The 21549-nt window shown below is 40.3% G+C and overlaps 1 protein-coding gene across 1 annotated transcript in view; it reads left to right on the forward strand.

Annotated features, from left to right (window-relative positions):
- LOC144686411 (BRCA1-associated RING domain protein 1-like) overlaps positions 1-21549 on the forward strand; it is a 179791-nt gene that overhangs the window by 111722 nt on the left and 46520 nt on the right. Inside the window, exon 7 of the mRNA XM_078551567.1 lies at positions 21243-21351. Within this exon, the coding sequence (XP_078407693.1) occupies positions 21243-21351 (109 nt within the window). The remainder of the gene's footprint in view (positions 1-21242; positions 21352-21549) is intronic.

Genomic DNA, 21549 nt, shown 5'->3' on the forward strand with positions numbered 1-21549 from the left:
CAGGGTGTTAGCTTCCCCCATAAAGACCACTGATTTTCTTCGCTTTCAATGGCTGTATGAGCCAAATGTTGTTTCCCACTTTAGCTATTTTTGTCACTGCTTATTACAACAAAACAAAAAGAATTCATCCAATCGTGTGAATTTATTTTTGCTGATCAAGTTGAGGAAATGGTGATAGAATGGAACAGTCCCAGGTTTTGCATCCAAACTCCATGTTAATGGACAAAATGGGCCGAATGGCCTCCTGTGCTGTAACTTTTCTATGGTTCTATGGTTAAAACACTGCACAGTTTGGATACAATTCAGAGTCCTTCCTTAGTTGTCCCAACAACGTGACCAAACTCCAGTGTTAAAATTCCCACTTTCTGGAATACCAGGATTCTATTTATCAAATGAAAGTTCTGTGCTACAACCATGCTGCCATCCCCTTTCCTATTTCCCCCGTTCCAGATATTAAAGCTGCTCTGAGTGAGATTGCCCAACTATGGGCAGCTTATGTTTACATCTTGAACCCATTAAGTCTATCCAAACTCACTTCGCTTGTCATAGAATGTTACAGCGCAGAAAAAGGCCAGTGATTCATGGTCTTCATCGATATTTTTCCTCACAGGTTACCTAATCTCACTCTCTTCTACCACCCTTTAATATTCCATTTTTTTTAAGCGGCTATTTATTTGCCGTTTGAAAGTATTTATGTTCTCTGGTTCATCGCCAGTTTGCAGCAGGGAATTCCAGGCCGAGACACCCTCTGTGCAACCAGTATATTCTAAGCTCCCTTTTATTTTTGTGGTTTTAAATTAGCGTTTTCTCCTTACTGTTTCATTGAGCCATGGAAATAATCTGTTGCTATATAACATAGCATTATCATTTTGAACATCTCTGTCTTGGTCTTCTCTGTTCTAGTTCTAGTTAAAAATAAAAATTCTCCACTTCTTAAAATGTCCTGTTCATAAATATAAACCGTTATCACGACTAATAGCCTAGTGAATCTGTTTTAGCACCTTTTCAGTTAGCATTTTTATCCATCTACTAAAGGAGTTTTCAAAATTGTAATCCAACCGTAACCTTACTAAGATTTTGTAAGGGTTCAACACTCCCTCTTGTTTTTCTGTATTATGCCACTTTAAATGGTTTTTTCCATCGGTGGTTGTAGCTTAATCGCCTGTTCTTTGAGACCCCATTGTTGCAATAAGCACAGCCTGTAACAGGTGGGCCCTCGCTTTTTTCATCAGTTTAACCCCGCCCCCCCCCCCCCCCCCCCCCCCAACCCACCCCCACCAACAAAATCCTCCCCACCACCGCTGAATTATTCTCAACACCCTGCCCTGCCCCAATTTTAACTCGAAGTCTGAGACATTAAAATGGGGTCACATCAGGAAAATGTTTGGGAAGCACTGGCCTAACACAAGGAGGAAAAAGTTGCATTTCTGTAACGCTTTTCACAACCTCAGGATGTCCAAAGTCAGTGAAGTGCTTTTGAAGCACAGTCACTGTTGTAATAGAGGAAATGCAGCAGCCAATTTGTGCACAACAAACTTCCACAAACAGCAAGATGATAATGGCCAGGTAATTTGTTTGTGGTGATGTTGATTGACGGATATATTGTGGCCCAGGCCACCTGGAGAACTCTCTACTCTTCTTTGAAATAGTGATGTGGGAGCTTTAACATCCTCCTGATGGGCAGACAGTAGCCTTGGCTTAATGTAATTTGAAAGACAGCATCTCCAATAGTGCAGCACTCCCTCATTACAGTAAAGTCCCGCCATTCGCAGGAGTTATGTTCCTGAAAACCAGGATTCTGCTAGCCTTTATGGTCTAATCTAATCGCGTAGCTACTTTTTGATGACGTGTGTATCTGCACGCACCAAGGTTCTTCTGCTTACTCCTGTTAAAATGTTACCTTTTAAGTTGCATCTCCATTCCCTTTCCTACTTTCAAAAAGCACTGCCTCACCTTTACTACATTAAACTACATTTGCCACCAGTCTGCCCCTTCTGCAGCTTTACACAAAGTGATCATAACTTGTTGTATTACCAATTTGGTAGCAACAAACTTCAATATTTCTTTATTTATATATATATATATATATATATATATATTATATCTATATCAAAAAATACATTAGTTGAGTACCAGTTTCAATATATTTTAAGTCAGAAGAATGTAATTTTACCTCTATTCTTCTTCTCTTTCTATTCTATTCATGTGGCTTCATTGCCCCTTAATTCAATAAGCCATTATCTTTGTCATCGGGTTCTTATTGAATGCTTTTAAAAATTCATATAAGTCACATTCACTTAATTTCCCATATCCCCTGTTATATCTTCAAACAATTCTTTATGGTTGGTTGGGCATGATCTGCCTTTTTGAAATCCTGCTGCTCACTGGTGTTGATTATGTTATGCTTATCGAATGGTGGAGCAGTCTCAAGGAGTGTATGGCCTACTCCCCTTCCTATTTCTTATGTTCGTGTGTTTTCCAAATGCTTAGTAATTTCCTTACATATACTGAACTCTAATGAGTTAAAGCGAGAGAAAGAACTCGCATTTATCTGGGGCCTTTCGCAACCTGAGGATGTCCCAAAGTCCTCCACAACAAATGGAGTATTTTTGTGATCAAACCGACCTATAATTTTCTAACTTGATCTTGTTGCCTTTCTTGGTGGGAGGAATCACATTTGCCACCCTCCAACCTTTTGCAATTTTACTATCCACAGATTTTTTGGAAAATTATAGTCCATAAAATTTCTCCTCCAGTTTCTCTCTGGATTTTTGGATGTAAACTATAAGGTTTGATGCTTTGTTTTAATGGCGAAGGAATTGGCTGAAGCGTGAAAAGTCAGTGGTAGAGTTATGTCAGGTTGAAGGTGTGAAGCACTGAGGCTGCCTCCTACTTCCAGTAGCCTTGAAGGATCCTTTACATTACCTGAGAGGGCAGCTGGAACCTTGGGTTAATAATTCATCGAAAAGACTACAGAGTATTCTCAGGGCATGGCAAAGATTTGAAATGAGTGCTTGCATCAGTCTTCATTGCTTGACTGTCAGAATTCAATGATGATTAAAAAGAACTGTTAATATATTTAAAATGTTTTAGATAGCATCAGCACCTTAAAATAGATAGGGATGATATCCACTCGAGAGCCCACACGGAGATGGGACAGATGTTGTGCGAGTGCCTGAGCCATATCTTCCATGCCTCACTGGAATCTGAACTGTTCCCTTAGACTAGAAGGAAGCTAATGTAGTTCCAACCTTTAACAAAATGGTGATAAAACTGATAGAGGTAATCAAAGGCCCATTAGTTGACATGAAAGCAGAAAATGTTGGAAAAACTCAGCAGGGCTGGCAGCAGAGAGAAAGAGTTAAAGTTTCGAGTCTGTATGACCCTTCGAAGAGTCATACGGACTTGAACCGTCAACTCTGTTTCTCTCACCACAGATGCTGTCGGACCTGAGCCTTTCCAGCATTTTCTGTTTTTATTTCTGATTTCCAGCATCCACAGTATTTTGCTTTTAGTCCATTAGTTGATGTCAGTATTAGGAAAAATGATTTAGGGGATCAGGAGGGATGTCATGGGCAAAGGATATGTCGGGGACACCCAAAATGGCTTCAAGACAAGGATATCCTATCTCACTACTTTGTATATTTTGAAGAAGCCTTCAATAAATGAGGGCAACATAGTGGATAGTTGGGCAAAAGTTTAACTTAGTAAAGTGCAGTATGATGCATGTGGGAAAGACAAATACTGAAAACATGCATACACCCTTCAGGGTAAGTACTAAAGCAGGTGTAAAGAAAGATCTGGGCATTCTGGTTTATAAATCTCTAAAGATTTGTGACTAGTGCCATGGAAGCGATATCTAGAGCAAATTGAGTGCTATAGTGTACTTACAGGACAATTGATTATATGACTAGCATAGTGTTTTGCTCAATTATTTTCTTTATCATGGTTTCACAGCCAATATTTGATATAACGTAGTTCAAAGTTGTCGATTCCACTTTTTTTTTTCTTCTTTGAATCTGCCAATACATTTAGTTAATGCTTGGTGTATCTCTGGATCAATGCCACTTGTCTTGCCTTCAGTACCCTGTAATATCTTAAGAGCTCCTAGTGATTTCATGTTCCCTTGTAATTTTTTTTATTCATTCACAGGACGTGGGCACCGCTGGCTAGGCCAGCATTTATTACCCATCCCTAATTGCCCTTGAGGCAGTAGTGGGTTGCCGCCTTGAACTCCATAGACCGTATAATATAGGTACACCCACAGTGCTGTTAGGAAGGGAGTTCCAGGATTTGATCCAAAGTTGATCTGCTTACTGAGGCTTTAACCTATATTTTCCCTGCATACAAGTCATCATAAGATGGTGCAGTCTCATTGCTGAGATTTATCATCATCCGGCCCTCCCTTGTCAGCTGTGGCTCGGTGGATAGTGCTCAGGCCTCTGAGTCAGAAGGTTGCTGCCGCGCGCGGGACTTGAGCACAAAATCTAGGCCGACACTCCAACCCGGTACAGTAAAGAGCCGCTGTTCGCATTTTCACTTACCCATGCTTTGTACTCTGTACACCACTTCGTCCACTATGTGAGCAATGTTTGGTTATCTGCATTTTCTTCATGTTGTGGCACCCTCTCTTCCTGCATCACAAACGGGCAGTTCCCAGCTCGTCCAGAGGGGCTGCTGTTAGGTCAGAGCTGGAGGGCCTCCATTTGACCCTTCAGCCCTCGAGAAGCCTTCCCGCCATCCTTAATCGGATGGTGAACCCCTTCCTACCGTTAATTGGCATGGCACTTTGAAAATCCTGGGTGGGCCTATCAGGAACACGGTGTGCGGGGAAGGGACCTTGACCTGAACTGGCGGGCAGCTTCCCAACCCAGAATTGAAAATCCCGGCCCAGAATTGAAAGTCCCGGCCACAGTCTCAGCATATTTAAACAAATGGGACGTGTTTTTAGCTTTCTGCAGTGATTGGGCAGGCGGTGCACAGAGAGCATCAGCGAGAAGCTCAAACCAACTTGGTGGTTGGGCCGCATTAATGTCGGCCACATTAACAAGAGGCTGTGAGTGTCTGAAAGACGCTGAGGCAGCCCATCAGCCAGGAAGGGAGTGAATTCATCTGGTAGAAACCAGGATAGTGGTGCACCTGTAGGGTAGGCTGGAAGTGAGTGCAGGGGTTGGGATAGTGGGTTGGAGTATTTTTTTAATATATGTCTAGGCAAGATAACTAATTGTCATTTGTGGTGACACTACTGCGATGAAATAATACTCAAATCCTTTGGATCTTCTGCTTTCCCTCCAACCAAAAATATCATTTACCAAAAGATCTTTCATCAAAACTAATAGCCAATTCAATTTGAAATCTTCACCGATGTATTGCTCAGAGGCTCCACCATCTGTTGTGTACAGGTACTGCACCACAGTACTGCCCAAACCAATGCTCCCCTCACATGGCTGGAACCTATCTAATTGATTCCTAGTCAGAAGCATGTTCCCCGTTTGCAGGAACATAACTCCTGCGAATGGCGGGACTTTACTGTATTGAGGGAGTGCTGCGCTATTGGAGATGCTGTCTTTCAAATTACATTAAGCCAAGACCACTGTCTGCCCATCAGGAGGATGTTAAAGCTCCCACATCACTATTTCAAAGAAGAGCAGAGAGTTCTCCAGGTGGACTGGGCCACAATATATCCGTCAATCAACATCACCACAAACAAATTACCTGGCCATTATCATCTTGCTGTTTGTGGAAGTTTGTTGTGCACAAATTGGCTGCTGCATTTCCTCTATTACAACAGTGACTGTGCTTCAAAAGCACTTCACTGACTGTAATATGCTTTTGGACATCCTGAGGTTGTGAAAAGCGTTACAGAAATGCAACTTTTTCCTCCTTGTGTTAGGCCAGTGCTTCCCAAACATTTTCCTGATGTGACCCCGTTTTAATGTCTCAGACTTCGAGTTAAAATTGGGGCAGGGCAGGGTGTTGAGAATAATTCAGCGGTGGTGGGGAGGATTTTGTTGATGTGGGGGAGGGGGTTTAAACTGATGAAAAAAGCGAGGGCCCACCTGTTACAGGCTGTGCTTATTGCAACAATGGGGCCTCGAAGAACAGGCGATTAAGCCACAACCACTGATGGAAAAAAACATTTAAAGTGGCATCACAGCTGTCTGAACTGAGTCCGAGTTCCATGTCTGCCATTGCTGCCTCAGAGCTTGCGACCTCACTGGAGGTTGCAACCCACATTTTGGGAACCCCTGCATTAAACACCAGACCTGCTGGTACAGAACAGGCAATCCGACGAGTTTTGAGAAACAGCGGAAGGCAGCAAACTTCAATTTTGTTTTAACCACAGAGCTAAATCATTGTATAATTGGGAGACGGAGTGAGAGTATTTAATTTATGAGTTTGAACAGAAGGATGTTATTACTAAGACCTGAAGCAATGGTTCCACAAAGAGATGGGTTTAAATGGGCTCTCAGCTATGTCTAAAGGAAAATTTGCTTTGGGGCACCTGTGTGGGTCATTCCTCTGTACTTGGCCTTCCCTGATGAGGAGATGTAGAGTTGAAGAAGAATCCAGCTGTGTCCAAACAACTGAGGAGTGTCACAGTTATCCAACTAATTAGACTAACCAAAGCACATATCTCTTATCTTCAACTGTCCTGGGGAGCAGTGCTCTAAAAGATGCCTACTGTGAGTGATGCAAGGACCAGACCTAAAGCCATCTCTCAGGTGTCACTACTCTGTCCACGGAAGTGAAGCTATCACCTGTGCTGGCATTTTTCCATTGAGGTCATGTCAGTCTTGTGTGGGAGATCTGCGCAACATTTTGCACTCAGCTGTCCACCATCGCATCAGGCTGATGACCCTATATGTTACAGTGATTTTTTTTTGGTATCTTGTGAAAGGTGAAAGTCTGAGATTTGGTTGAAAAGATCCTGCAAATGCTGCATGGATTGATTGGCTGGCTGTTCTGTCCTCATTTAGATACCTGCTTCGCTTTTTTAAAGCTTTATTAAATCAATAACTTGTAGCTGCTAGAGGCAGCTTTTATGGTCCGCATCGACAAAAAGCAATCTTGCGCTTTGCTTTGGCCTTCAGGTCCATGTTGCTCCATTCACAGGAGATCATTCAGGAGTGCAAGAATTTGCAGCTGCTCCAAGTTGCAATAATCTGTGCAAATGATGCTGATCTGGCCTTTCCCTTACTGAGTAAAAATGCCCACTTCACAAACTAATTGCAAATAAGGCCTTTTGTAAATAGCCTATTACAAATACTTCCTGGTTTTCTGCCCCATTGTGCAGCACAGCGCATTCATCAAAGTGTAATCATTGCCTTCCAGTACAAAACCATCAGGGACCAGGTGCTGCCCAAACATTTAGGAAATTGAATTCTATTCAGATCATTGGTTCCCAGGTAAATGGTGTATTTAGTGGTGTTTTAACTCCCTTTAGTTCAAATCTTGCTGTAAGAATAACATGCTCAGCCATCTGTCTCTGCATGCAATAATATGGTTCACCATTTAAAAAGTGAACACTAATTAAGTCAACAAATTTATTATTCTCGAGAGGTGTTTGTTAGAATATGTACTTTATTAAAAAAAACAATCAACCCAATAACCTCAAATCTTCTTTCTTCTTGGCAATGCAGAATGCCATATGGATTTTGCACAAAAAAAAGGCAAAAGCAGAAAATGTGCAGCACATACATGCCTCAGTTTCTAAAAATGAGAAACTTGGGGTGGTGCAAGGTGGGTGTGGAGCAGTGTGCACGTGAAATGTGTAATCTGGTTCTTGTCCTTTTCAGAAGTTGACAGACCCATGTACGTATGTCCACATTTGCAGCCTTCACAATTTTCCACTGCAACAGAACAGTGGTTTCTGTGCTAGACTGACAGAGTAAACAGTCTCTGGGCAGCTGCCTACAAATGTTAATCACCATTGCTGGCCTGGGGGGAAAGAAGCGAGCAGCCACATCACAAGGAGAGAGCTGTTAATGTTTTCCAAGTGCCTCGAGTGAGTGCATTGATGATGTGTACAGAGTTCTGAGTCGCTAGACAGTAGTAAATGAGCTGCAATTCCCGTGATGCCTTGCTATGCTTTAAACAATTACATTTAATCTGAGTGGAAGGCATGAAACATTTGGTAATGTGCCAAAGCTCTGTTCATTAGCTGTTGAGGGGTTTTCAGCTACGTGAAACAGTGTTAAATTAATTATTATAATCATAGACAGCAAACCGCATGAGTCATTTAATAAGTTTTAACTGTTACAATAAATTTGAATGAAAAGCGTATGTTGGAATTTCAAGCCATGGCATATTAGTAATCTAATTGATGAAGCATGGCAGCTGTGTAAAACTCATTAAGAAGCTCAGCAGAACTTACAGTATGTGTCAAAAAGTGTTGCTATGAGTCCTTGCATATGTATGCAAGCAGTACTATGAATTTTTGGAGTGTTCATTAGCAGCTACTTTGGTTAAAGCATTGGTGACCATTTGCAAGTACATTTCCTTGCCATTTCACAGGACCCAATTTGGGCAAAATCAGCCCCCCATATACTAAGTTTTGGTGATTGTCTGATTTTAAATTTATAAAAATAGTGTCTTTTTAAGCCAGACTTTAATATGCCAAAAAAGAAAAAAAATTGCCAGTACTGGCACATCAGACACTTTCTTTTATCTCATGATTAAAAATGTAGTTGGTCAATTCTATTTTGTAATTCCCAATTGTAACTTCCAACACGTTCATTGCTTCAGAATCCTTGTCAGCTACCTACCTTGCCTCTGGCTATTCTTGCCGTACCCTGAAGCAGTACTTCCTTTCCTCTTATTTCCCCTGTGAATAGCAAGTATCTTTCTGCAGTCCTCCTAATTATTGCATTTAGTGCAAGTTCACACTTCAGCTGTAAAAAGAGGTTTTGTGGGAATTCACTGGGTGTCTGAATCTGGAGCTGTTCAGCCACCCTGAATCATGAATTTAGCTCAAACAATACATTGCTTTCTTTTCATTTCCTTTTCATTAGTTGCCTATTTGCTTTCTTCAATTGAGATCCAAATCAAAGATGTGTTAGTGTCATAATGCTGTCATCGGAAATATTCATTCTGAAAGTGTAAAGCCCAAATATGGATGCTAGTTTGATCCAAAGTATGGTCAGCAATGGTTTCAATGGTAGCTCTCTCACCTCTGAATCAGAAGGTGGCGGGTTCAAGCCCCACTCCAATGTACCACCTCAGAGACCATAATCTAGGCTGATACTCCTGTGCAGTATTGAGGGAATGCTACACTGTTGGAACTGCCATCTTTCAGATGCAATGCACCCTCAGGTGGATATAAAGGATCCCTCAACACTAGCCTAGAGGAGCTGGGGAATTCTCCATGTGTCCTAGTCAGTATTTATCTCTCAGACATCACTATAAGAGATTATCTGCTCATTTATGTCATTACTGTTTGCAGGACTATGCTGTGCAAGAATAGACTGTTGTGTTTCCTACATTGCAGCTATGTCCATACTTAAAAAGTACTTCAGAGCGTACTACAAGCAGTGAGATTGTGAAAGGTGGCATATCAATGCAAGCTCTCTCTCTCACACATGTGTGCGCGCGCGCACATATTGTGGAATGATAGCAAACTATTTTAAGTGTCACTGCTCTCTCTGCTATGACAAATGCTGATTTCCCTGTGAAAATGCTCAGTTCTAATGGTACGTTAGTTTTTTAAAAAATTATTTTAAATTAAATTAATGTTTTTAAATTATTTACTTTTTTGTGCATCATATTCAACATAAGCAAGTATCGTGTTGTCTGATTGAGGGTAATAGGTAGGATGCCTATTTCATTGTATGCCATTCCCCTTTCTATGCCTTATATAATGTTATCTGTCAGTCCTCATTTATGCTGGTTCTTGAAAGCACAGGAAGCATTTCTCTGTCATTTGTATATAGTCCCATGTGTCCTATAGCTAAATTTAAAATCTGCCTCGAGTTCATGTGCAGGCTTTAGTTTCTAAATCAAATGCTTCATTTACTTTGTGCATATTCCACCCAAAATTTCATAAGGCTTCAGAAGTTTAGAAGTTATAAAATTCAGAACACAGCAGCATTCATGGCCCAGGTTAAGAAACATGCAGAGCTGATCTACAAATCACTGCCTTCCATTTCTGTGATGGTGTTGCATATTTATAGCGTGGCCAACTTTTCCTTCCTTCCTGAAATTTCAATTTGCTGAGAAGCTCTGGCAGTGGCTTATTTGAAGAGAGCAAAAGTCATCATCTGAGAATATTTTATGGCTACGTTTTTTCTCTTTGATCTCGATCTCAATCCAGCTCTGCTAGAACTGATGAAGCGTTCAGGTGTCTCAGTGCTGTAGGGGGTAACCAGTTTCTGCCAAGAGAGTGTTTGGTCCAGCAAAGTATCAGATGTAGGTTCGCAGGCAATCATGTTGCTGTGACCGCCTTTATTGTGTTCTGTTTACAAGTGTAGAAAAGTATTACAGGGAAAAATTAGAGCCCTCCCCTTTAGTTTTCTTCGTGCTCAGCATAGAGATTTTGTAAATATATTTTAAAGATACTGACACCTCTCAGTTAAGCAGCATATAATTCTACCAGAGAAAATGATGGAATGGGGTATTTTGAAATTAAGTAAAAATGTGTTGTTTATGCAGGTTAGCAATGGAACCTCAAACTGGACATTTATCACAGTTTATGCTTGGGATTATTGGAAAAGCAAAAGTACCCCCTTGAATTCGTTTTCTCAATATTGTTGCCTTTGCTGTTCTCAAATAACTTCCACTGGGGATTACGGTTCAGCTAGTAAGCAAAAGCTCTAGTTGGAATTTGTAGTGAAATCATAAGCATATAGCCTACTAGAAATAACGTGAGAGATCCTCAGCTTGGCTTTGTGGTAGAATTCAGAAGGTTGTGATTTAAAACTTCCACACCAGGGCTGTATCGGGTTCTGTACTGTCAGTCTGCTGCCCCAGGGATGCGATGTTAAAGCTGCACTTGGCACTATCTGAAGAAGAGTAGAGAGCTCCCCCCTTGGCCTTTATATTCCATCACCCGACAACTCCAAAAACAGATTAATTATCCATTCACCACTTTTCTGTATTTGGGACTTTCCTGCAAAAAATGGGGTGTCACATTTACCTGCATAGCAAGCTACTATATTACAAAGCAGTTTACGTATGAAACACTTGAGATCTTCTGACAAATATAAGGAGTTATACTTTCTTATACATAAGGCACTAGAAGAAATCACTGCCATATTTATTCTTAACAATCAGTTCTCTCAGAATCCATCACAAATGATGCTGTTTTGGAACCCTAACTTCGTAGCCCTAAACAGATCTGGATACTGAAGCACAAGTATGATAACCACCCAGTTGTTTATAGTTCCATTATTAAAGCATGCACGTTTAATGCGTATTTGTTTAACTGCAAAATACCCTTTCCACCATATTTCCTTAATAGAATTGATTGAAAATTAGCTGTGAAATTAGTATTTTTTTCATATGTATTTGCAGTTATAATTAAGAAAAACCTTCTGTTTAACCTTGCCCACTGGACTGTGGTCAATTTATATCTGTTGTGCAAGCATAAGACAGTGAAGGCTATTGTTAATTAGACCATTAGCACTTTTCCATCTCAGATGAGTGGAGGTCAAATTCACAGGTCCCTAGTGAGCCCTTAAAAAGTCACACTGCGCATATAGTGAATAGCAATGATACTGTTTAATGTCTTCAAGGATGTTGACTGTGGCAGGAATCTGGAATCAGAAACTCAGGATGATGTGGTTTGCGTATGGATTAATACAAAACCTGTAATCCTAATCAGTTTTAGTAGTGAAGTAATTTGATGAGTGGGTAGTTTTAAAAATGCAAGCCAGGGTAGGAGCAATGTGGAAATGCTCCTGAAAATAACCTTGATTAAAGTTGACTCTCATTCTAAGAAGCTCCATTATAAAATAGCCCACTCTACTATGTTTGTCAAGTTGCGGTCGAAGTACTTTAAGGACCAACCCTGGTAATAAAAAAAGCTGAGGCCAAATGTAGCTTCCCAACACCCCCAGCAGAGCCCTTTGAATACAACAGAGATCAGAGATGGAACTTGGGGCAGTGTTGATCTGTATGGTTCAATGTGACATTAAGCCTTTTGGGTATGGTAGTTCTGTGGTGATTGTAACAGAATTTGTGATTTAAATTCCCACTATGATAAGTTGTGAAATTAAGTTCAACAGATCAGGTACATCAGAGTAATCATGAATGTTGTTTGAATGTTGTAAGAAGCCACTTGCATCCTTCAGGAAAGGGAACTAGGTCTGGCCTTCATGTGACTAGTTGGATACTACGTGAATGACTTAATTGCCTCTGAAGTGGCCTAAGAATAGACAACGAATGTGGCCTTGCCAGCGTCGCCCACGTCCTACACACCAGCCTTTCAGGAACTCTAATATTGCATATTAAATGTAAAGGTTTGAGATGAGAATTCATCATCTGAAACTTCTTTTTTAAAAATGCATCGTCCTGATTTATTGATATCAAATCCTGCTGCAGCTGCCATCCTTGATGACATTAAACTGTGTCATTGCTATTCACCACCTGTGCAGTGGGACTTTTCTGCTGTTTATGTGCGCAGAAAAATTGCACATCTGTGTGATACTCAGCGATATAAATTGCCCTTGTTATTTTCACTGGGAGACCTGTACTGCTGGTGTTTCACCATGGTGATATTTAGCCCCAAGTGCTCTTTCTGGACATGACCAAAGATTGAAAGACCAAAAGAACCAGAGGGAAATTTGGAGAATTGCTTTAGGTGGGGAGTTATGTTCTGGAAATGCATAGCCTGAAAAGGTGGCGGAAACGGATTCAATAGTAACTTTCAAAAAAAGGGAGTGTATGCTTGAAAAAAAAATGCATGGCATGGAGAAAGTGGAGTGGAGCTAACTGAATAGCTTTTTCTAAGAAATGACACAGGCACGATGGGCCAAACAGCAGCCTCCTGTGCTGTGTGAGTTTATGAAAATCTGCTCAGCACTTTTTCACAGTAAAGGGCACCTAGAACAAAAATTTCGCTCGGCTTCCAATACAAGTCTCTCCGAAAGAAGTGACAGTGCAGTTTTCTAATAATTCTCTAAGGGAACCATACAAATCAGCTGTTAGGCAGGGATGTTTTATGTAGATTTTTTTCTCTTGAAGGAGCATTATCCTGTGATGTCCAAAGCCATACTGCATTTTGATACAGAGAAACAAATTGGAAAGAACGTTTGTAATTGCACATTATCATCATTTATACCTGTTTGCTTAGAACATTGACCTTAAAGCCAACAGGTGTCATTTCATGAAAGTAGGAAATCAGTTAACCCAATTAATTTTTAAAAGGAAAGTTTCAAAGCATTGGCAGAATATAAGTTTTTTTTTAAAAAAATGTTCTTTGTGTGTTTAACAAGGTGGCATATGTTAGTGCTGGGCAATGGAACGTTTCCCGTTTATAGTGTCAGCTATAGTGTCAGAGGGGGTAAGGGTGGGAAGTTAGGTTGTCAACATTGACATGGTTTTGGATAGGCCTGCATACTGCGTGAGTTCCTTGTGTGTAGTATACGGATCTACACAATGGGAGGAAATGTACTTTTAAGTTGTGATGGGGTGGATCTGACTACACTATTTAGAAATGCAATCACTAAGGTCCATCATTTGTTAACCTCTCCCTTACACATTAACAATAAGTCTTCGAATGGAACCTGTCCAGTGTGACAAGTATGTTGGTGTGCTGACACCCTGTGGCCCAGTGATGTAGGACTTGGCTTCTCCCTGGTGGTTCTCTTGGGTGTTGAGCTATCTGAACCCAGCTTTTCAGTGGGCTTTGGGGGTATGGAAGGCTGAAGTGTATTTCAAATTGCTGTTGAGTGATTGAAGCGTAGTAGAATTCTGGCGAAAGACTTTGCGCTTTGTTATGATACCCTTGGAGACTGATGACTTTCAGAAAGATGTTTGAATTTTCAGTGACTGACTGGAGGAATCACATGATAAGATTTCAAGTTTAAGACTTTTACTGTAACAAACAAACTAAAATCAACATTAAATAAACACACTTTAATCTGGCCATGTATACTTTAAACTATAAGAAAAGCTTCCCGATTTCACTTTTAAAATGACTGAAAATCCTCCTCTATGGTTATACTTTACCCTGTCCCTTAAGTGGACACTTAATTCTCCAGGAACCAGTCCAAAGCTATTCTCAGCTCCCGATGGCTTGTTTCCTTTTCCTTTCCCAGATAATTCCTCATCTCAGAACTCACTTTCACAATGAGGGACGAATTGGAGATTCTTTCCTCTCGCCAAGCTAGATGAATTTTCCAGTCTCATATAAATCCTCACAATCTCAGTCTTTTCAATTTCAGCGCAAGCTCCCACCTGCATTTTGTGTGGTGACCAACAGGGCCAGCATTTTTTCTGTAGACTGCAGACACAGTGCAACCTCAGGGAGGGGAAGAAATACTTGGACACTTTGTACCAGAAAACAGTCATACCTCTTAGAATAGGGCCGTCTGTTTTAGTCAGCGGTGAGGGACAGGAGGGTGTGGCGGTGAGTGAGGCAGGTAAAGGGATTGCGCAGATAGTAGCGGAGGAGCCTCAGACTTTGTAATTGTCAAATAGATTTGAGGTGCTTGCAACCTGTGTGGATGAAAGTGAGGTCTGCAGGGTGGATGAGCAGGCTGGTCATGGCACCATGGTACAGGAAGCCATTCCAGCAGGGGGAACAAAAAACCGGTCCAGCAGTGGGAACAGAAAGGAATGCAGTGGTAGTAGAGGACAATATAGTCAAGGGGATAGACACTGTTCTCGTCAACTGAGAACAAAAATCCAGAAGGTTGTGTTGTCTGCCTAGTGTCAAGGTTCAGGATATTTGCTTAGGGCTGGAGAGGAACATGCAGTGGGAGGGGGAGGATCTAGTCATTATGGTCTGTGTAGGTACCATAGGTAAGACTAGGAAAGACGTTCTGCATAGTCTGTATGAGGAGGAAGGCACTAAATTAAAAAGCAGAACCTCAAAGGTAATAATCCTGGGATTATTACCTGAGCCACGTGCAAATTGGCATAGGGCAAGTAAAAATAGAGAGATGAATGCATAGCTCAAAGACTGGTGTGGGAGAAGTGGGTTCCGGTTCATGGGGCACTGGCACCAGTATTAGGGAAAAGCGAGGTCTGTACCGTTGGGATAGTCTATACCTGAACCATGCTGGGACCAGTGTTCTAGTGAGCCACTTAACTAGGGAAGTAGAGAGGGTTTTAAACTAAATAGTAGAGACAAGGGATCAATGTTGAGACGATCTGGTAAATCAAAGTGTTAAGACAAGTCAAGAGAGAAAGGTCTTAATATGGGAAATGACAAAACAAACTATGACAGGAAGGGACAAAGGGTACAAATCTAAGAGTAAATCAGCAGCTAAGGCTAGAGATTACAAAAGTAATAGAAGGATAAAACTAAAGACTCTGTATCTGAATGCACGTAGCATTCAAAACAAAACAGATGAACTGATCTTGCAAATAGAAATAAATAAGTACGATTTAATAGCCATTACAGAGACATGGCTGCAGGATGACATAGATTGGGACCTGAATATTGAAGGGTACATGATATCTAGGAAGGGCAGGAAGCTAGGAAAAGGTGGAAGGGTGGCTCTGTTAATTAATTAACACAACAGAGAGGGATGACCTTACTTCAGGAAATCAGGATGTAGAAGCGGTAGGGTAGAGTTGAAAAATTATAAAATCAAGAAGTCACTTGTGAGAGTGGTGTACAGGCTCCCTAACTAACCACACGGTAGAACGGTATAAAGGAAGAAATAATGGGAGCTTTCCAGAAAGGACTTTGATCTACATATTTACTGGAAAAATCAGGTTGGCTGAGGTAGCCTAGATGAAAAATTCATCAAATGTTCTCAGGATAGTTTCTTAGAACAACACCTTCTGGTGCCAACCACAGAGTAGGCTAGACTAGACCTGGTATTGTGCAATAATAATTAATTAATCTCAAAATGAAGGTGCCCCTTGGTAACAGAGATCATAATATGACTGAATTTTACATTCCGTTTGAGGGAGAAAAGAGTGGATCTAAAACTAGTATTTTAGACTTAAATAAGGACAATTACGATGGCATGAAAGCAGAGCTAGCTAAAGTGAACTGGTGAATTAGGTTAAGGGATGCATCAGTAAAGATACAGCGGCAGACATTTAAGGGGATATTTCAGAATACACAGAACAGATACATTGCAACAAAGAAAAATTCCAAGGGGAGGACCCAACAACCATGGTTAACAAAAGAAGATAGTATCAAACTTAAAGAAAAAGCATATAATTGCGCAAAGATGGGTAGCAGGTCAGGAGATTGGACAGAATATAAAAAACATCAAGGAATGACTAAAAGATTAATAAGGAGGGTGAAATTAAAGTATGAGAGAAAGCGAGCTAGAAATATAAAGACAGTAAAAGTTTCTATAGATATTTTTTAAAAAAAATGACAAAGTGAGTGTTGGTCCTATAGAGGCTGGAGAATTAATAATGGAAAATAAGGAGATGGCAGGTGAATTGAACATGTATTTTGCATCGATCTTCACTATTGAGGATACAAATAACATTCCAGAAATAGCTATAACTCAGGAAATAGAAGGGAGGGGGGAACTCAGGAAAATTACAATCACCAGCAAAGTGGCACAGAGCTGGGGGCTGACAAGTATTTGGGTCCTGATGGACTTCATCCTAAGGTCTTAAAAGTAATGGCTAGTGAGATAAAGATAGTTGATGCATTGGTTTTAATTTTCCAAAATTCCCTAGATTCAGGGAAGGTTCCATTTAGATTGGGAAATGTGAATATCACCTCTTTATTCAAAAAGGGAGAGAAACAGAAAGTGGGAAACTACAGGTCAGTTAGCTTAACATATGTCATAGGGAAAATGTTAGAAGTTATTATTAAAGATGTTATAGCAGGGCACTTAAATAAATTCAAGATAATCAGGCAGAGTCAGCATGGTTTTGTGAGAAGGGAAGCATGTTTAACCAATTTATTGGAGTTCTTTGAAGAAGTAACATGTGCTGTGGATAAAGGGGAACCCGTGAATGTACTGTACTTAGATTTCCAGAAGGCATTTGATAAGGTGCCACATCAAAGGCTATTGCGGAAAATAAAAGCTCATGATGTAGGGGATAACACATTGGCATGGATAGAAGATTGGCTAGCTAGCAAGAAACAGAGTAGCGATAAATGGGTCAGTTTCTGGTTGGCAAGATGTAGCAAGTGGTGTGCCACTTGGATCAGTGTGGGGGGCCTCAACTTTTTACAATTTATATATGACTTGGATGAAGGGACCGAAGGTATGGTTGCTAAATTTGCTGATGACACAATAGGTAGGAAAGTAAGTTATGAAGAGGACATAAGGAAGCTACAAAGGAACATAAATAGGTAAGTGAGTTGGCAAAGATCTGGCAAATGGAATATAATTCAAGAAACTGAAATTGTCCATTTTGACAGGAACGATAAAAACGCAAATTATCTAAATGTGAGAGATGCAGAGAGATCTGAGTGTCCTGGTGCATGAATCGCAAAAGGTTAGTATGCAGGTACAGAAAGTAATTAGGAAAGCTAATTGAGCATTATTGTTTGTGAGGGAAATTGGATACAAAAGTAGGGAGGTTATGCTTCAGTTATACAGGCGTTGGTGCGACCACATCTGGAGTACTCTGTTTGGTTTTGGTATCCTTATTTAAGGAAGGATGTAAATATATTGGAAGCAGTTCAGAGAAGGTTTACTCAACTAATACCTGGAATTGGTGGGCTGTCTTATGAGGAAAGGTTGGACAGGGTGGGCTGGAGTTTAGAACTGCACAATTTTTGAATTTTTGAGCACAATGATTGAAACACACAAGATCCTGAGGGGTCTTGATGGTGGATGTGGAAAGGATGTTTCCACTTATGGGAGAATCTAGAACTAGGGGTCACAGTTTAAAAATAAGGGGTTGCCCATTTAAGACAGAGATGAGGAGAAATTTTTTCTGGGTCGTGAGTCTTTGGAACTTGCTCCCTCAAAAGGTGGTGGAAGCTGAGTTTTTTAATGTTTTTAAAGCAGCGGTAGATAGATTCTTGATAAGCAAGGTGGTGAAAGGTTATTGGGGTAGAGGTGGGAATGTGGAGTTGCGGTTACAGTGTGATCAGCCACGCTGGCTCACGGGACTGAGTGTCCTACTCTTGTGCCTAATTCGTATGTTCATATGCTTAAGGTGCAGGACTAGATGCTCTCTCACTCTCAGATCCTTGCGACTGACCTATCTGTAAGGTTCAGGGATATCTTAGGAAAACCTTGTGAGCCAATATTCTAATAACTTTCTATACCCTGTTCCCCTCACAAAGCCCATGAGTCACATGGGCCTTGTATCTAGATAGAAATGCTGGTTAATCATCTTCTCAACTCCCAATTCTGTTCTATCTTGAAATTATATAGACGGTTTAAAGTATAACCAATTATAAAACCTGACATTCCTAACACCTCCCTGTGAGACTTGGTGACTAACAGTCTACCCACTGTCATCACAGATGCCCTTGCCATCGTCCACAGATGTAAGCATCTTACACCTTCTTCCCACTAAAACAATCTGGGCCCCCCTTTAACCCTTGATAACCAAGGCATCCAAGCTTGTTGTCGGGCAGCACTCGGAACAAGTCACATGACCCCTTTCATGCCTCCATTTTACTCTAAACTAACGAGACCATCTCAAAAATCTTATAACCTCCATATTTGTAAGTTTGACCTCATGATGGTGCATAGTGCCAAAGGTCTATGATTGATAAAAGCAGATTTCTTATTGGACTGGCAATTGTTAAATGGCCTTTGTGGTTGAGCTGTCAAACTATACAGGCCAAAAATGTTCAGGTCCTACTCCCAATTGGTGCTGAGTTTGCTGATATCAGGAAGCCAGTTGGGACGCTGCAATTGATCTTGTGGCCTGTGGGCTGAAGAGCAGAACTCAACTGGTGGGATCCTTCTCACTTTTTGAGGTTTCTGTTGGATAAGAACAAATTCTGCCACTTAATAGACTTGGCTGTGTGATCCTGCCATTTCATAGGCTTCCTGATACTCTGTCTCTAGGCTTTATAACAAGAATGCCACTTAAAGGATAACTTAATGATGACTGATGCCCATGGTACCATAAGTGACTGACCTTTACCCAACTACTGGATTGCTTTTGAAAAATTGGCACTCTTGCAACCTGTCATGTTTATATGTCTATGGACAAGTTGCATTTCCATTATAAGTAATTTTTCTCTCATCTACTGGATTCCTTTCAAAATCAACTCTTACTAGAAATAAACTGCCTATTCTCCAAGTGTCCAATGTTAATAAATTTAAGATTTAGCACATGTAAGGCACTTAACAGTTTAAGAACAAAAGTTAGGTCAGGTTTCTTTGTAGCTTCCTATGTCCTCTTCTCCTATTTTAACCTCTAAAGTATACTTTATTTATAAAATTTGCAGATACATTTTACATAACAGTTCAAATTTGACATTACATGAAGTGCAATAATACAGTACACTAGGTGCCTCACTACCCTTGCCATTATAGGTTATATTTACAATGTACATTTACATTTCATGTCAAACATTCCCTGGTGCATATAGCCCAAAAGGTTTTACATAATTTCCAGTCCCTCAGTAAACAATGGCGGGGGGTCTTAAGACAGTGGCCTTGCCCCATTGAGATTATGCAGCTGCTGCCCCATGCAGGAAGGATCTGACTTTTTACCACCGGCCAAGTCTTGGTGTTTGTTTAAAGTTCTGGTGATGAGGAATTCTACCAAAAAACTGGCATATTGCTCAGGAAGCCATCCATGTCTATCCTATCAAAACGCTTTCACAAATAGTGTGGAACTTGACTAGGAATTTTCTTTCATCCTAATGCCAGCTTTGTTCCATAATTAATTAAGTGAAAGCTGCCTAAATTGATCCATTGATTAGCACTGAGTACAATCTCCAGAAGTTCAATTTTATTAGATTTCAACCAATTTCTTAAGTTACATGCACCCTTTAAAACAGTGAATGTGTTTTGGGAAAAAAATGGCACTGTGAAAGCTTTCCTTTTATGCTTGATTACTAAAATTTGCAGAGGGCTGAATGCTGGTTCAAAAATGGCACAAATCTCTTTTTGTTGCCAAATTATTTGTACTTGCACACTAGATTTTGATAATCCTGACTTTTTACCTTGCAGTGACAATTTTTTGCTTGTGCTGGGCACGCATTTTTCCGATGAGGTTTTCAATGCTTTTGTAAATTTTGTAAATTGGGGGCCACTGTTTCACAATGAGAAGACACTGAGTAGACTGAGAAATGCGGGAATGGCAGTGTGATCTTCGGTATGGGCTTTTTTTTTTTGAAAGTCAGATTTTGGCAGTCAGCTGCTGTTATGTGTGCAGTTAATTACAGTTGCTATAGACCAGTCAGAATCTGGTAACCACTTGTCTTAAATAATGGAGTGACATTTGCAATTTTCCAATCCAATGACACAGTGCTCAAATACAGCACGATTGAAAATCGTGACTAACATATTTACAGTTTCCCCACTTGTTTCTTTTAATACCCTGGTCCTGGAGATATGTCTATCTTAAGCCCTATTATTTTCTCTATTCCTTTTTTTTAAGCATGTTAAATCCAGTAAGTTGTTCCCCTTGGCTTGTGCATACATAAGGGTTTGAGTTTGCCCGCTAGAAGCTCTTCTCATGTAAGAATTTATTGAGTATACCTTGCAATTTTAGAGCACAAGAGGAAGAACATAGGAGGAGACGCTCTTAAAAGTGTATAAATTTATCAAAGCAATATCTCAAATTCTTTTAAAGCACATTTTGTAATGAGAAATTTGCAACATAGGAGCAGGAGAAGGTTGTTCAGTGATTCGTGGCTTGTGGATTTGTGGATAATAGTTCAGTTTTACTTCGTGGAAATTTTAGTGTCCTCCAAGTGCTAAATTGATACTTTTCAAAATACTGAGCTGCCCAATTCTCCGTTTTCTGTGCTTAGTGTCTGAGATGGTGAATGTGTCTTTTCGAATCTTCATTCGGTGTGTTTTTTGAATGAGCTCAGTATCCAAAATGATCAAATTGGGTTTCCTGAAGCTATGAACAGTTGAACTATGGTCAGTCGTGTTTCATTTGTTTTAAGAATAAATCTGTCGTGCTAAATTGCTGAAATGTTCACCTTTAAATTGTCTCCTCAGCAATATCTTTGGTTTGCGGCCTGTTGATTATGCAAATTCTGAAGAAATGATTGCAGCTCTACAGCACTCCCCTAAAGATGAAGATCCAGTTGCTGAGCAGAGCTTTGCAGTATGTATTCTGAGATGGGATGCAATTCTTTTAGTGTTTATGGATTTTAGTATCTAGTAACTACCTATTCATTATCGTTAATTGTCTTTAACAATCAAGACATCTTTTATTACTGCAATATTCTATGGAATAAATCTTTTAATGGATACTTAGATGAAAATTTTAGCTCCTTTCAGCACTCGTGTTGTCTAATTTATT

This window comes from Cetorhinus maximus, chromosome 11 (assembly GCF_964194155.1).
Source record: "Cetorhinus maximus chromosome 11, sCetMax3.hap1.1, whole genome shotgun sequence".
In the NCBI taxonomy this organism is placed as follows: domain Eukaryota; kingdom Metazoa; phylum Chordata; class Chondrichthyes; order Lamniformes; family Cetorhinidae; genus Cetorhinus; species Cetorhinus maximus.